Here is a 16735-nt window from a genome sequence, read left to right as displayed (position 1 = left end):
TATTTTCTGGTTGTAAGGAGGTACAACTTTCTTCCCATCAACAGAGAATTTTCCTGTTAGGGTCATTGATCACAGTGTAATGTGAGAGACATTTTTAAGTCTGAATCTGCCATGGCCCTTCTTGGGAAAATAATTTGATCTCTCTGTAAACTAAACTGAGTGGTTTATTTCATACTGATGGTGTGATTACTAATTATTAATATTTGGAGACAGAATTTAATGTATGTTTGTATTTCTTGGTGTTGGACTTAAAAACTATATATGGAAAAATACATAGATGCAGACATGTGGCAGGTGAAGCTAGCAATTAATGTGCATAAAGTAGATGCACAGATTGTACAAAATTATTATTAAAGAAACATGGCTAATGTTGATAGAGCATATGGTATATATTACTGTTGAACATGATAAGGACATAAGCTACTGTGAATTTATTTCTGGTTTTGTATTCTTCAAGAATCTCTTGGTGAATACTGTAAATTCTATTAAGTGTTGACCTTTTATGTAGGTAACCATAAATTTGAAGTGAGCATGTGTGTGTGCTGCATAGGCACCAGTGGAGCTGACAAAGAATTCCTTTAGTTAAAGTAGGCATATACTGAATTTTGAACTACCTTTTAAATACTTAAATTGTCAAGCAAGCATTTTGCAAAGGAAGGGTTTTCAGTATATAATTCCCCAATGTAGGTAAATTAAAGCTATAACACTTTCCTAAATTTGAATCACTAGATCAAGTGTTTTTTCCTTGTTGTACATTTTCCCTCTGTGCATTTATTTCAAATGTTAATAAAGTTTTCATCTACAAAAGGCTTAGAATTGACAGAACAAAACTCTTTCTTTTTAAATGATGACAACTACTACTGTTTCTGTCTGCAGGTAGTGGAGGACATGCTAGAGGACGAGGAAGAAGAGGATGACAGAGATGACAAGGTAATTATCTTTCCTAGCACTTGGGTATCTGGGGATGGGAGAATTTAGACATGACACTGTTTTTACCGACAGTTAAAAAAGGAGTTGATGTGTTTTAGTCCAGAAAATTGGACGACAGAGCTGTTTATCATCTTAATAATGCTATAGTGTGTTGAGGCAAAGGTTAGAGCACTATAAATCCTGCTTTCTTTTTCTTTTTCTTTTTCTTTTTCTTTTTCTTTTTCTTTTTCTTTTTCTTTTTCTTTTTCTTTTTCTTTTTCTTTTTCTTTTTCTTTTTCTTTTTCTTTTTCTTTTCCTTTTTCTTTTTCTTTTTCTTTTTCTTTTCTTTTTCTTTTTCTTTTTATCTTTTTCTTTTTCTTTTTCTTTTTCTTTTTCTGGTTTTCTCTTTTTCTTTTTCTTCTTCTTCTTTTTATTTTTTTCTTTTTCTTGCTTCTTTTTCTTTCTCCTTCTTCTTCTTTTCTTTCTTCCTCCTTTTTTTTTCTTTCTTCTTCCTTTTTTTTTCTTCCTTCTTCCTTATTCTTTCTTCTTCATCTTCTTTTCCTTTTCCTTTTTATTTTTTTTTTTTCTTTTCTTGGTCTAGAGCTGGATCAAACATTTTTTTTCTGCCAGGAACAGGAATATCTCTGCCTGTCTGGAACTTTATAGGTCTTGTGAAGATAACAACTGATTTTGAAGGACAAAAATTTCTCATGTCTTGAGTACTACAAATAGGGCTGCACTTCAGGGAAAAAATGGTGTGGAAATAGCAACACTATGCTGGTTAAGGATGGGATATTGATATCTAAAATTTTCAATGAATTACTGGATAGAAGAAAGTTTTGAATGCTTTGGACTCCATATGACATTTAAATAATCACAATTCTCATAGATATCCATTTCATTTGAAGTTTACATTGTGGCCCTGCAAGATGGGAAACCACAGCAGACCATTCACCTATTTGAATGGATGTCATTCATTTTAGATGCTGCCAGCTAGGTTGAGTATTGCAACCACAGTAAATAACAACTCATTTTCACATATTATTGAGCCAAGCCATGGGGCTTCTTGGATTGGTTGTCCCCCAGAGAGAGGGAAAAACCAAAGAAAATAAATCAGATTGACCTTCCACCACTGAAGCAATGGCTAGCACTGGCAGGATGGATTTTTGGTGAGATGAGTGCATTAAAGATAGCCCAATACTTGCTGGTATTTTCCTATCAGAAGGGAGATATTTATGGAAGAAAACAAAAAGGAAGAAAATATTGTTTTACAAAACTCTGCATTAAAATTCAGATTATTTTGACCTTCACAGATGTTCCCCCACTTTTTTTGTAATATTGCATTTCTTTTCCTGAGACGAGAAAAACAGTGCATTTAATTTATGCTCTTGACCTTTTTTTCTGGCTGAAATGTACATTTATACACTACTGTAAGAATTCATATGCTGGCAGCAGCATTTGAAATGTCAGATAATTCACTGTAATTAGTTAATCCCCTCAGTGATTATTTTTCTGTTAACTAACACATAAGATGTACAAGATGATAAAAAATAAGAGTATTTTCCTTGTTCCACTGCCAGGTCAAACGCTTTACAATTTATATGAGAAATTCTTCTATATATCACCTGAATTATTAGCTGCATCATTTTATAACACTGTACTAACAAAATATTCCTCTACAAAACACATATGGGATGTTTTTTGATGCTAAATGATATGAGCATCCATTTCTAGCAATAAAATAGATGATTTATTGTAAAAGTCCATCATGTAGCTGTGGAGAGCTTGAATTTTATCTCAATATGCTAGCTTTGAATCATCATTTGTTTTCTGATAAACACTGATTTACCATACATTTGAGGCCATTTTCTCCTGTTTGTTTCTGCTTTATTATTAGATCTGGTGCAAATGTGTCATACCAGTATTCCTGGATATTTTAACCACTGTGATTAGTTCACAAAGAATAGTACTTGACTGCTTGTAGATTAAACCAGCCTGTGTAGTTACTGTTTAGTGAGTTTTGGAAATGGCTAAAAAAACTCCTTTAAAAGAGAAAATTAAGGCAGAGGTCAGCCTCTCCCTCCCCCCAGTTCACTTGTGATTCTCTGAGCAAACATCCCTAATTAGAAATATCACTCTAGGTTTCAATGTTATGATCTAATATTCAGCTTTCTCAAACTGACACCAGAGTTCAAACATTTTTCTAGATCTAGTTACCAAGGTTGAATTAAAGTGAGTACTGACATTACCGTATGCATTCAGTGAGCCCTTTTATTGAATATTTAAGAGCTGTTTTTTTATACAGAAGGTGTTATGGTTGATTTTCATAAATTCAAAGCTGACTTCATTATTGCAAATGTTTTGAGCTCTCAAGATTAAATATGCTGTTTGAATTGGGAAAAACCTTACACTTTTTAAAACAAGCATGTATAGACTATTTATTCATGGTGTTTGCAGTGGGTGTTATTTTGCACTAGGTTAAATTGTAAATAATAAGCACATGGTTATGATTAATTTGTCTGTTGTTAGAAGCTGTTTTTCCTTTCTGGTGCACTAGACATACTCTCTTAACTCCTGCTGTTCCTCTTACATCTCTTGACTATATGGAAGGGTGCAGTTTTGTGTTTAGTTTGTGTGTGTTTTCTTAAAGCTACTTGCAAAATGAATTTTTGTGAGAAAACAAATGCATGTTTTGTAACACCAGCTGGTAGTGGCCTTTGGCTTTTATTATTCCTCTTGTTTTTTTTATGTGGTATAATAGAAAACTGAGGAAAATGGGTCTCCTTATGCAAAGAAAGTTACAAGATTAATAAATGTGCCAAACACTTACTTTCATTAAAACTGAAGCCTATGTTGCAAATATGTAAAATATGCCCCAGCTGTTTGACCATGGCCAGTGTCTTTGCTCCCTGATTACCACAAGGAAGCTATTAGTCCTGTAACCTTTGGACTTTATGATCAGTAGGGAATTACACGGCATGGAACTGGAGCACCTGTTTTCCATTTAGTAAAGGCTCCTTGCAGGCTTTACCTAACCTATCCATATGTTTTCACTTATCAGATTGTTTGGGCGATTGTGGAAAGGGTCTTTCTTTAGAGCTGACTTGGGTATCAGTGACTTGCTATGTGATGACCTCAGTGTGGGCATGCCCTGATGTAGGTTATGTCATGGATGGACATTGCTCAACATCCCCAAATTGCAGAGTTAAAGAAGTAGTAAACTGAGGAAGATGAATGTCAAAATATATGAAATTAGTTAATGTAATGTATTTTATTAATAATGGTGTTTAATACTGAGAGGAGTCTGACAAGATAGATTTGCACTAATATGTCTCATTCTAATGTTCTGGATTTTAGTAACTTTTCTCACCCTCTGCTGCAGTCAAGATAGGACTGTTAATTTAAGGCCACATTATTTGTTTTTTTGCTGGAGAATCTTAACTTTCATCTTCATTTGCAATATAAATAATAAACTAAAGCAGCAGGTAGGCTACTTGTATAAAGTGGTGCATAGCAGTGGAACACTTTTTTCCTGATTTTTCTTCATTGTCTTGTTCTGTATTTGGGAATTTAAAAAGATGCCATTTGTTTGGCTCAGGCCATTTGTCCTTCATTTAATACTAGTTTTTCCAAGAAATAGCACTGGATTCTACATTCCATGTGTTCTGTAACATTTGTAAACCTATGCCAACCACAGATTTATGAATTAATCTGATTTCTCTTTCCTTTTTTTCTTTTGGCTCCTTTCCAAACACTGGCTTATACAATACCTTAGCAAATATGGGTCAGTTAAATTATATGAAGTTAAGTTATCAATAAACTAGCAAAAGGATTTTTACATAGTTATAATAATGTAGCAGTAAATATGGATAATCTATGTATCTAGAATTTGTCTGTGTATCTAAGATTTCATTTTTAAGAAGTTTACATATGCTCTTCACATAGCTTTATTCTTTTAACGAGCTCCAGGTAATATTTCAGATAATCTAAAGGATTTTTCAGGTCAGCTCTTTGCTGGAAGCCCTCAGCACATCACAGAATTAGGCCAGTGAAAACTGCTACCACTGCAGGCATAAAGGGAGGAAGATGCACGTTATGAACACTATTTTGATTTACCTTCATCTTAGCATTTTATAATGAAAAAATATTCAAAACATTTGCATTTTTAGTTACTCTCTAGCCTGTCATTCTTTGAAAAATTCTTTGCAGTTCTTAGTCAGTGATATTGTACTTCAAGATAAATAAAAGCTTTTGCAATGAATTATAGTTGAATCAAATTAAAATATGTTTTAAAGCTTCTAATCATTGCTGCTTAGAGGTATCAACTTTGTTCTCAAGCCAGGATATGTTTGCAATCCTGTCTCAGAAGTGTGCTGTGCATTTTTACTGAGAGGAGGTCGTGAGGAGAAGGAAATATAGCTCTGATGTAACCTACAATTTTATATTATATAAAAGAGAAGATTGTAATCTATTATAGTGCCAGTTATTTTCTATAAAATAAATGGTGAGTAAATGATACAGAGAAAGAGAGAGCTGAGTTAAAATTCCAGAACAAGTAAATCTATTGGTCCGCCCACAGCTCAATTCTATTATATTCTACATGAACATAGCATCTAAATACTGACTATAAATAAAAAGCCAACAGCAGCTTCCAGTGAAAACTGTAGCTATGTATGAATCTGTTATCCTCTCAAAGTTTAGCTTATAAAACTGTGTGTACTTACAAAAAAATCTCTACAGCAGGGCAATCTACAGTACATGGCTGCAGAAGTAATACTTCTCAGTACAGTTTGGTGTCAGCTCAGTTTAGTTATTCATGTAGAGATGTTGATAAGAAGTGTGTAGTTTAATAACAATTGTACATCATGTATAGGTTGATGGTGTAGACTGCTTCAGCTTATACTCTGGACTATGACTTGATTTTGATCATTGGATCACCCCCAAGTCACAGCCATGAAGTTACTTTTGCTTGGATATACCTTAGATCCTGTGGAGCCTTTGCATAGCAATTTTAACAAAAAAGCAGTTTTCATCCTGCCATATAGTGGGACATCATATAGTCTTCATCATTAACATACATATCTTTGAAAACAGGTACTTGGACAGCCTTCTGAGAGGTTTAGTTTTAATGAGATCAGGTTTTTTTGTCCTGGTGGAGCCTTGAAATACTATCAAAATCAGTTAAGTAAAATAAGAATTAACGAGATCAGAATCTAAGATTTATATCTGAAGTTCAGCATTTGAGGAGGGATGTGTGTGTGTGTGTGTGTGTGTGTGTGTGTGTGTGTGTGTGTGTGAGATAATCACTGGGGGACCATGGGTCTATGTCATTGTTTGAGGCAACTCTGGAACGAATTGTCTCCTTTATAGGTTTAACCAATCCCTTTCCACCACTAAGAAAAGAATGAAAGTAGAGATAAGTGAAAAAAACAGCAGTTTACTAACAAGCATAACAACAACAGGCAAACATCATCAACACCATTGCTATATCTCGAGAATAACAAGAATTCAAAAAATGCTAGGGACATCCTTCCCATCCAAGGTGGTGCTCCACAGTGGAGTGCATGGTTCAAAGGACAAATGGAAAGGTGTTGTCAGTTTTCCTCCTGCCCCCTCCCCAACAGCTGGTATTCTCTGATCAAGGGGCTAGAACTCAGGGAGGGACTTCACCTTCCTTGAGGCAGGAGGCGTCAGGACAGGCGAAGCAAAGTGGCTGCTGCGGGCTGGGCAGCCCGCGGTGTGCTGTCCTGGGCTTGGGCTTGTCCCGCTCAGCAGAACCAGCAATAGAAACAGCTTGTGGAAATCACCCAAGGCAGCCTCTCTGAGACGAGAAAAAAGGGGAAAAAACTGGAAAAAACAACCAACTGAAAAGAGAGGCCAAAAAGGGGAACAAAACTTCTGCCAAAGCATCGACCAAAGAGCCAGTCAAGCAAACAGCGCACAGCAGAAGGCAGGAAGCTGCCTCGGACAGCTAGCTTTAAAAACGCCCCTAAAAGCACTCCCCACATACACAGTCCCTCTTTGCAGGGTCTTAAAGATACTTTGGATGCAGAAAGTTATGGAAGGTATTAACATTATAGATTACCCCAGGACAGTCTATAAACTGTTGAATGAATTACACTTAGCCTTGTACATGGTGTTGTTCACCTGTGACCAACGTAACGTGGGTGATGTTCCTTATGAAGCAATCCAAATATAATTCCAATAAATTGTTAAATCAAATAAAGAATATGTCTAAATTGTGTTAGCTGTTTAACAATGTGTCATACTTTCTCCTCTACACTTAATATTATTTCTTAGTGTAACTAAGCAGATTTAAATTCTTTGAGACCAAACGAAGTGCTGTTTTCACCTAGGTCCTCAAAAAGGAGCTTTAGGGTGTAGTTAAAACATCTATATGGTCTTCTCCATGACTTGGACAAGAAATAATGAGTGTGAAAGGAAACAACCAAAGCCCTTTACTGCTGGGTTTGCCTTGAAACTTCCTACGTGTGCAGGTTGGTTTATACCTTAGTTCTACAGGATTTCAAAAGTGGTGAGAATGGATGATCACCATTCTTCATTCTCTTACAGAATTTCTTGGAAGTAGTTTCATGCAGAATCATGAGATCTGAGTTCTGCTTAATATACTGCTGTGAGCCAAATCCAACTCAAATGTAAGCCGTGTAGTGACTGATTTGCCAGCCACCTGAATGTTTCTTCAGGTTTGTTCATAACTCCATGTTTTTTAACCTTCCAAAGGACAGCCTCAAACACCTTTGGACAGATGCATTTTGAACATTTTCTACATCAAAGTCTAGAGCCCATAATACACAACAAATCTTCTTCCAAGTCCCACAGGACACAGAGATTTAATGTGTATGTGAGGTGGGTTGACCGTGGCTGGATGGCAGGCACCCACCAAAGCCGTTCTGTCACTCCCTTCTACAGCTGGACAGGGGAAAGAAAATATAACAAAGGGTTCATGGGTTAAGATAAGGATGGAGAGAGATCACTCACCAATTAGCATCACAGGGAAAAGAGACTCAGCTTGGGGATATTAATGTAATTTATTACTACCAAATCAGACCAGGGTAATGAAAAGTAGAATAAATTTTAAGACTGCCTCCACTTGTGTCGCCTTCCCAAGCTCTACCTCCTGTACGTTAACAGTGCAGAAAGATGGGGAATGGGGGTTGCAGTCAGTTCATCACAGGTTGTTCTTGCCACTGCTCTCAGGGAGAAGAGTCCTTTCCCTGCTCCAGCATGGGACCTCTCCCGTAGGAGACAGTCCTTGACAAATTTCTCTATCCTGAGTCCATCCTGTGAGCAGCAATTCTCCATGAACTGCTGCAACATGGGTCACTCTTCTGCACAGTACATTCCTTCAGGCACAGGCTGCTCCAGAATGGGTCCCCTGCAGGGTTAACAAGTCATTGCAGGAAGCCTGCTCTAGCAAGGTCTCCTCTCTTTATGGGTCTGCAGGTCCCTGCCAAGACCATGCTCAAGCATGGGTTTCCCACAGGGTCACAGCCTCTTCTTGGGCATCCACCCTCTCCAGCCTGGGTTTCCTACCCAGGCTGCAGGTGTGGCATCTCCATGGGCTGCAGAGCCACAGCTGCTTCAGCATGGTCTTCATCTGGGGCTACAGAGAAATCTCAGCTCCGGCACCTGGAGTACCTTCTCTCTCTCCTTCCCCATTGACTTCAGTGTCTGCAAAGCTATTCCTCTCACGTATTTTCACTTCATTTTTCCCTGGCCACAATAACATCTGTGCAATATATTTTTTTTTTTCCTTCCTAAATAGGTTACCACAGAGGCATTACTATCACTGCTGGTGGACTCAGCCATAGCCAGTATTGGGTCCATCCTGGTTGGCATTGACTCTGCCAGAAACAGGAGAAACTTCCAGCAGCTTCTCATAGAAGCCAGCTCTGTATCTCATCCCTTCCAAAACATGACCATGCAAACACATTACAGTAAGATACAACTTTGGAAGCCTTAGAGAGAAAAATGATGGTTAGGATGTGGTAGCATGAGTTAAGTGCTGCATGGACCCAGTTCCCAGTGGAGCATATGGTTGACACATTGTATGTGAATGAGAATGAATGAGTGGCAGAGGTGATGCTGTGTGAGAAGAGGGTGCTCAGCAACATAGCTGTGTGCAAAATGGATGCTGTATTGTAGTCTGGGTTTTCAACTGAGATTTCATGCTGAGGCTCACTCTACAACACAGCTGAAAGTCCACAGCTTAAGCTAGGTGTTTGTCTTTGATGTCACGGATAGGCTTCTGAGGAAAATTGCAACCTCAACTACAAAAATTTTCCAGGACAGTTGATCAGGCTTTGCTGTGCTTTATGGGGGAAAATACAGGAATACAGGAAAATAAACTACAAGATTATGCAAACAATATGTAACATGCATTTTGTTTACAGTTTCAAATATCTGTGTGTCAATGGAAAATTTTATATTGTTTACTTAGTATTGATGTGGATGAATGATGAAATTGCAGGACAGATCATCTAGGCAAAATATAATCCTGACAAAATGAAAGAAGCACCTGTGCCCAAAGGATTTAAGAACAAAGTTCATCCTAGAGCAATGTGGTGTGGAATTAGGACATATCACAGCATGGTACAGAGCAGAGTCTGTCTCTCCTGAGGTGTTATCTACTGGCAGATTAAGAGGCAAATTTAGCATAAAGCTTTTGGACAAATAGTGCATACTGCATTTTGCTTTGTTCTGCATCTGTTTTGTTCTATGATAGGAATTCTATGCGTTTACTGATAACTACTAGGAAAGTTCCAAAGGTAAGAAGCATGTTCAGGCTGCTCCTGCCTGGGCTCATGAGAAGTCAAGCACTGGGACTGAGTGCCAAGAAGGGCAATGGTTTTTGTTTGGTTTACTGACATTTCTGTTGAGCTGCATGCCAGAGTACCAATGCCCAGCCATGAGCCCTGTAGAGCAGCTGTGAGCTGAGGAGTCTGGAGGAACTAGAGCTGGAAGAAAGAGTAGCAGAAATAAGACATAAAAATAAACATAGAAAAGTTAGGGAGCAAGAATGGCCAGACCTTGTGCAGGAAAGGACATGGTGATGCTGAGACCTGCATTGGGAGAAGACAAGGAGGCAGGGAGAGACTGCAAAACCCCAGGTGCAGGTGTGCTGGGGTAACAGGTGTGGATTGAGGATCCAAGTAGTAATGTGCCTTAAATCTCCCATACGTTAATTTCAGAGCAGTTGGCTTTGCCATCTCAGTAGTTCTTTGAATATAGTCTTCAGTGTACAATTTAATAGATTTGAAAATTAGAATTTATGGCATATGGAAAAGCAATAAATGGTTGTTTTAGCACTCTGACTTGCTATTAAATGTGACTTAAGGACCAGTGAGGTATCTCTGTTATCTGCATGATCAACAAATGCATGTTTGACTGGTTCAGGAGAAGTTGAGGTAATATGGTAGGTTAATGTACAGCTGTAGCAGTCTGATAGTGCAGTGTTTTTATTGATTGTCTCAGTAAATGCACTGGGGTATTAAGTTTGCTTGTCACAGTGCTTAGTGCCTGGGGTAGTTGAGCAAGTTACTTTTCCACTGAGTTGACCCCCAAGTCCCAGAGTCTTTCAATCAAACTCTTTAAATTTCATACAGTGGCAATTCCTTTCCTTTTCTAATGGGCTGTATTAAAGGAAACATGTCACCTTTTGCACCATATAATACTAAATCAGATCAGAATTCATGCACAATTATGTCAGTGGAAATATAATATTACAGACCTGCTTATCTCAAGACAACACATGGAAAAATAAACTTCCACAGCTGACAGATTTACTTGATTCTGTAGATAAGTTATTTGTAAGTAATTGAGCTGAGAAATGTCTATGGATTATTTTAATACATATCAAAAAATATATAAGAAAAATTACTAATAAATATTTAAGTATTCTTTCTTTCTTTTTTTCTTTTTCTGCTGTTTCCTTTCTCTTTTCTATATTTTCTTGGCCTGCTCAGGTGCTAAGGTAACTAAGTCCAGGATGGGATAAAGAGATTTACATAGTAAACTATATTTGTTCTGAAGGCTAGCAGCTTTATAAAAACAAAATGGTTACCATTTATTTATGTGGTGCCGTAGATACTTTAATGCCAGAGTAACAGAAAGCTCTGAAAGAAAATAATTCTATTGAAAAAGTATTGCTTTTGGTTAGTCTTTAGCAGCGTGTGTTAGAACAGCATTGCTAATCTGAAGCTTTCATGCAATCAGAAAGAGTAATTTAAGATCAATTGCTCAGCAGATGTGCTTTTTAGTATTTTACACAAAAGAATGATGCAATTCTTCCTACCCTCAACATATTAGGCAGTGCCTTGCTATGCCTTTAATGCATGGTATTAGCTATAATTCAGAATTAACTATAGAAAAGCCATTTGTTGACCTTTACTTACTGTTTGATTAAAAATTTAAATACCAACAGGAGGAGAGTAGATGGAAATTCTTTGTAATGCCTTCTCCATTGCTAATTTGTAGTTGGATTTTTTTAATTTGAGGAGAATTTGTAATTTGTTCACATCAAAGTATCTTCTTTTTTGTTTTCTCTACTCATAGGACTGCTTTCCTTCCCATTCTTAAAGAACAAGTGCTGCCTGAATATTTTAGATCAATACACAGCATATAGTGGAGATCAAGAAACAGTTTACTCAGCAATTTTTCTGAAGTATAATACGCACCTCTAAATTTTGATAGAAGAATGGTTTGCATAGTAATAGTTGTGATTTCTCTGTAGTCTATTAAAGATTAAGATTTTATAGTCTGTTCAAGGAATGCTTGAAGCTGCATTATCAAAAATTGCGTTATATAATATTAGAGATTAAGAGACAGTTTGTTACTAAATAATTGTTTCAAGCAGTTCTTACATTTTGTAGTCCTTTTCACTCATCTACCTCAGGATATATTGATTCATAAGAAAATGTATTTTAACACCTTGATGTTTTTAGAAAGAAGAATTTAATCCTGAATGCTGAAGTCTTAATGCATAAATACATAAATGTCATTCCCTGAAAGTGCTAAAAATTCTTTCCCCCCAGTGAAATGTTGTCTGCTTATTGGAGTTTCTTTGTTTTTGAGGCTAGCTGACTTTGAAAGGAAACCACAAAAATTAGGTCTGTGGCTATGTTTTCCTCTGATGTCAGTTAGACTTTTTGGACCTACCATAATGCCAAAAAGGTCCAACCAAAAACTATCAGATTGAAAAGCAGCACTTCACACTGTTGAAACTCCCCAAATTTGGTGAGTAACACAGCTGTTTGACAAGACACCTTTGAATCTGGTCAAAGGATAGCACAACCCCTCCTTGGGAGCCTGCTGGGAGAGTAATATAGGGAAAGTTCAGCCAATTTTGTAATTCGGAATTAATGCTTTGATTAGGACCTAAGATATTACTGCAGATAAACACTATCTATTGTGTTCATAAAAATACCATTGGCTATTAAAAGCAGGTCAGCATTACAGTGCAAGGAAAAGTAGAACAATATACAAGGTTTGATGAAATATGTAAGAAAAAAATCAGATTTTTTTCTGGATTACCAAATCAGAGTAGTTATAAAATATAGATAATAATTGTGTAGGTTTTCATGTTTCATAATCTGAATATGAAAAACATTCAGAAAAAAATAGTATTACCTTTTAAAAAATACTAAAATAAAAGAATCTGCAGTAAATGATATCTTACACCATATTCTTATTTCAATGTTCCTGAACATTTTGAATCAGGTAATTTGTAATGTCTATACGGCTTCCAGGGAGTCAGAAAGGATAAATTTAATCAAGGATGAAACTTTAGTTTCAGTAGAACACTGTTAAAATCATGCTCTTATGATATCCTGCTTTGCTTTTCCCATCATGGGTGGAGGGGGGTTAGTCAAGCACAGAGAGTACTATACTACCTTGACCTTCCTGAAGTGTTGTTATTTCCCTTTAGAGATGTTGATAATATACTTTTCTTCAGGTCACTCTCAATATCACTGTCGGAGTTGTATCCCAAAAAATCATGTAATGACACAAGGCAGGAGCATAGCCAGAGCCCTGACACAGGGTTATAAAGGATGATATACTAGACACGATACCTGTTTTTAGGACGTTGAAAAGTGTTTGTGCTTAGGAAAGCTTTACTTTTTTTTATTTCTGGCCTTTTTTCCACAAATAATTTATCCTACTCTTATGCCCTAGGAGAAAATCGAAACTCTGATTATATACACTAAATTAGCTCTACCATGAACTACATATACTTCAAAACATTTAGTTGTTTTACATGTTGAGATGCTTATCTAAACCTCTTCAGTACTGTCTGAGGTTTTTAAAATGTTGATTGAAAGTAGTAACTGTAGGAAAATTGAATGTGGTGTGGATGAAATTAAAACACAGTGCTGCAAAAAACAAACCTTCTGATTTACTCCATAAAATTAGTCACAGTGGGGAGGGGAAAGCTAAGTGCAACTCTGCCACTGGAATCAGCCAGGGCATTTATACAATGTAAATGGAATATAAAAAGAGTTGGAAACACATGGTCCTGCAGAAGGGTGTATAGTTAATAGCCTCTCACCACTGAGCAGATCGCAACTCTTCTGATGCTGGAGTCATCTTCTCTGGAGCAGATAGTTGTTTTTCTGCCCCCTGCTTCAAGGGGACTCATCCTCTGGGGATGCTGGGACACAGCAGGCTCTGCTTTAACAGGTGCCCGCTCCCCTTCCTAGGGCAAGCAACAAAAAAATTCTTAATGATGGTAATCATTTATTAATATTAATAGCATTACAAATTAATGTGAATAGAACTACTATTAAAGAGCTTTAGCCATCTCTCTGTGGTGGGGAGCAATCTCAAAGGCAGCCCTGGAAGGGTGTCCAGTCAGGTTGGGCTATCTCCAGGAGTCACAGGATTTTCCCTACATTCCCTTTGTATTCTAATAACACAACAGACGTGTCTTCCAGATACTGGAGGAAAATGTTTTGCATACTACACACATCCATGCTCCTTTCATTTTAAGTAAGGCTTGTAAGTGAATTCTGTTTGTCTCCCTTGTAGGACTATATTAATATTTTCCACCACAGTAGTATTTTCAGCTGCACAGGAATCAAGAGCATTAAAGTCAAAACAAGGGTAGTGAGATTTTGGGGCCAAGGCAGTGCAGTAGGTTGCCCCATGGGAGTTGTGTGCTCAGGAGTGCCAGCCTCTAAAGCGCTCAGAGTCCAAGCATGGGTTAAGGCTAATATCTCAGGAGGAGGAAGAAATTACTGCACAGTACAGAGGTACTGACTTGTGGTTAGCTGATTTCTCCCTAAAAAATAAACAAGCCCAAACACCCCTGCACTACCACCACTACCCCCACCCTCCCCACTTCTGTATTTTAATATGTAAAACAAAGGTTGTCATATGATTTTCAGTTTGAGATAGGGTTAAAGATATTTAGGTATTAAGATTTCTTCTCTTCCCTCTGAACACCAGAGTTCTTCTTACATATTTGTTTTGTACATGCTATTATACAACTATGCAGTAAAAATGAATCTATTTCAAAGTGTGGATTGGCAGAATTGACCTGAAGGAAACATAAAATAGGTTTTATGACATCAGGATTGGTGCAAGTTATTAGTGTTGGAACTGTGGGCATGCCAGCCATTCTCTTGGTCCCAGGTTTCATGACAAAAAAAAAAAAACCACAATAAAATTACACATTTATTCAACTAGGAAGGGAATGTTAGCCAAAAGTGCATTTGCAAGGTTTTTTCCTTCTAAAAGAAATCAGTGCTGTCACTGGAAAACATATTTGTGACCCTGTTTGTTTGGAAAGTTCATAGGAAGTTTATTTTTACTATATGGTTAAGGTGTTTTCATGAATGTACAATCCTTTACAGAAAGTAGTGGACAGTATTTCTCAGTACTTTTTGTCTAGGCTAAAATGTCAGAAGTTCCATGTTTCTGTCTACTGATTTCTTGGTCTACTACTGCTCCTCTGAAATGTTTTAACAACTGTGCAAGTGCCTCAGATAGTAAATAGGAAAGGTTTCAGCTCATAGAATCATATGGAATAGTTTAGGTTAGACGGGACCTTTAAGATCATCCATGAGTATATTTTCTATGCTTAATTTTCATAGTAAGTTTTGCTCTGTATTCTGACTTAAACTTGTGTTCAAGTTCCAAAAGACATTTTGGAAGTGTCATATTTTTGTGTGAAATGATGGATAGCTGTCCTACCTAGTACTTTTCCTACTAGGAAAATGATGGTATATATATTTAATTCTGCTGTTAGTTTTATTAAGTTCTTCATACTAATGCTGCTTTGTCAGCAAGGTCCACTGGTGAGTTTTCCATTGAGTGGAAAAAAGGTATTTACTTTTTATCAGCTTTATTTCTGCCTTTCAAGTTCTTAGAACATTTCTCTCTACAGTCTTATGAGAGTAATTAAGAGTCTCAATTTACTTTCTCTAAACCATTCATTATTTTGAGTATCTTGATTATATTCATTAATGTTCTGTGTAAGTTAAAATGTCCTAGTACTTTTTGTTGCTCATCATCTTAACTTTTCTCACATAACTTTCATTACTTCAAGTATCATATCTGCTTTTCTGAATCTGTTTTTGTATTTTTATTTTTCAATTTGCACTCAGTACTTTAGCTGAAATGGTTAGGCATATGCAATGGCACTAAGTAAACTACTAGTATTAGTAATTCAGTTAACTTCACTGTATTCCTCAGCAGTTTGACACCACATCTTTAAGTAATTCTGTCACTTCCAAAACTGAGCATCTCAACCTTCCTTCTTTTTGATCTAGATTTATTAATATGTTAAACATCATCTCAATTAATCTTTACAATTAATCTTTAGTGTATATTTATATATATAATATGCTCTTTTACTTCCTTCTTCTTGCAAAGTTATTTTGATATCCTTTTTTTTTTTTAGAAACAGCTTAACACTTATTTTAAACACAATGTAAATTATCATTTGCCTTCTCATTGTTGATTTGACTGCTTTAAAATTCTGAAAATCTTCAAGAACTTTTTAAGAACTAATTTGCAAATTTCAGTGTACGGTACTAGGAACTCAAAACAACCTACCCTTGCATTTAAGATGTAATCATAATTTCTTGCATGTATATTCATTATGGAAGACTAAGATGAACTTCCCATTAGGTTTGTCTTCTGCAAATCAAGTTTTGATAAAAGAAGTTACAGGAAAATATCAACAAAATTAATAATAACAAGTGGTGTTTGCCTAAAAACTCGGAAGGAACCTGGAGGGAAATAGTTGAAACACTAGGAGTGGTGTGGGTTCTTGAAGCTTATGTAGGTCCAACATAGGATTGGGCAAACTCAGGGAAGGAAAAGCCATTGAGAGTAACTTGGAACATACAGCTGTGTGAACTCCTGCCCCACCATTCTCTGAAAGCCTGAGAAATATTTTGAGAAGTTAGTATAACTGTTTGACCTTCATGTGCTAATTTCTCTTGGCTGTTCTGTTTCTGCACAAGCACAAGTCCACCCTGTGTTGTGTGTGAGCCATCCTTCCATCTGCTTGATAGCAAAGAACTGTGCTATAATACAAAAAGCTATTTTTAACTATCATACAAAGTTGTTGTTTTCAAAAAGCTGTTTCAATCCAGTGGAGTTGCTTATTATAGCCTCTCAGATAATTGTTCTGTCACAAGTCTTAGCACCTCAAGTGGCTGTATGCTTAATCCCAAACTGTCAGACTAGAATAGCACAGCTTTCTAGAAGAATGGCACCTTCTCTCTTCCATGTTTTCTCTAGGAAAAGCTTGAATATGGTACAACCTCCTAGCCAGTTGTTTCTGTGATAAAAATTT

At 36.7% G+C, this 16735-nt stretch overlaps 1 protein-coding gene across 1 annotated transcript in view; it reads left to right on the top strand.

The window, feature by feature from the left end:
- Positions 1-16735, top strand: part of MCTP1 (multiple C2 and transmembrane domain containing 1) — a 209508-nt gene that overhangs the window by 171166 nt on the left and 21607 nt on the right. Inside the window, exon 17 of the mRNA XM_031507452.2 lies at positions 877-930. Within this exon, the coding sequence (XP_031363312.2) occupies positions 877-930 (54 nt within the window). The remainder of the gene's footprint in view (positions 1-876; positions 931-16735) is intronic.

The sequence above is a fragment of the Lonchura striata genome, chromosome Z (genome assembly GCF_046129695.1).
Source record: "Lonchura striata isolate bLonStr1 chromosome Z, bLonStr1.mat, whole genome shotgun sequence".
Taxonomy (NCBI): Eukaryota; Metazoa; Chordata; class Aves; order Passeriformes; family Estrildidae; genus Lonchura; species Lonchura striata.
The sequence above is the reverse complement of the archived record's forward strand: the minus strand, read 5'-3'. Positions and strand labels throughout refer to the sequence as shown.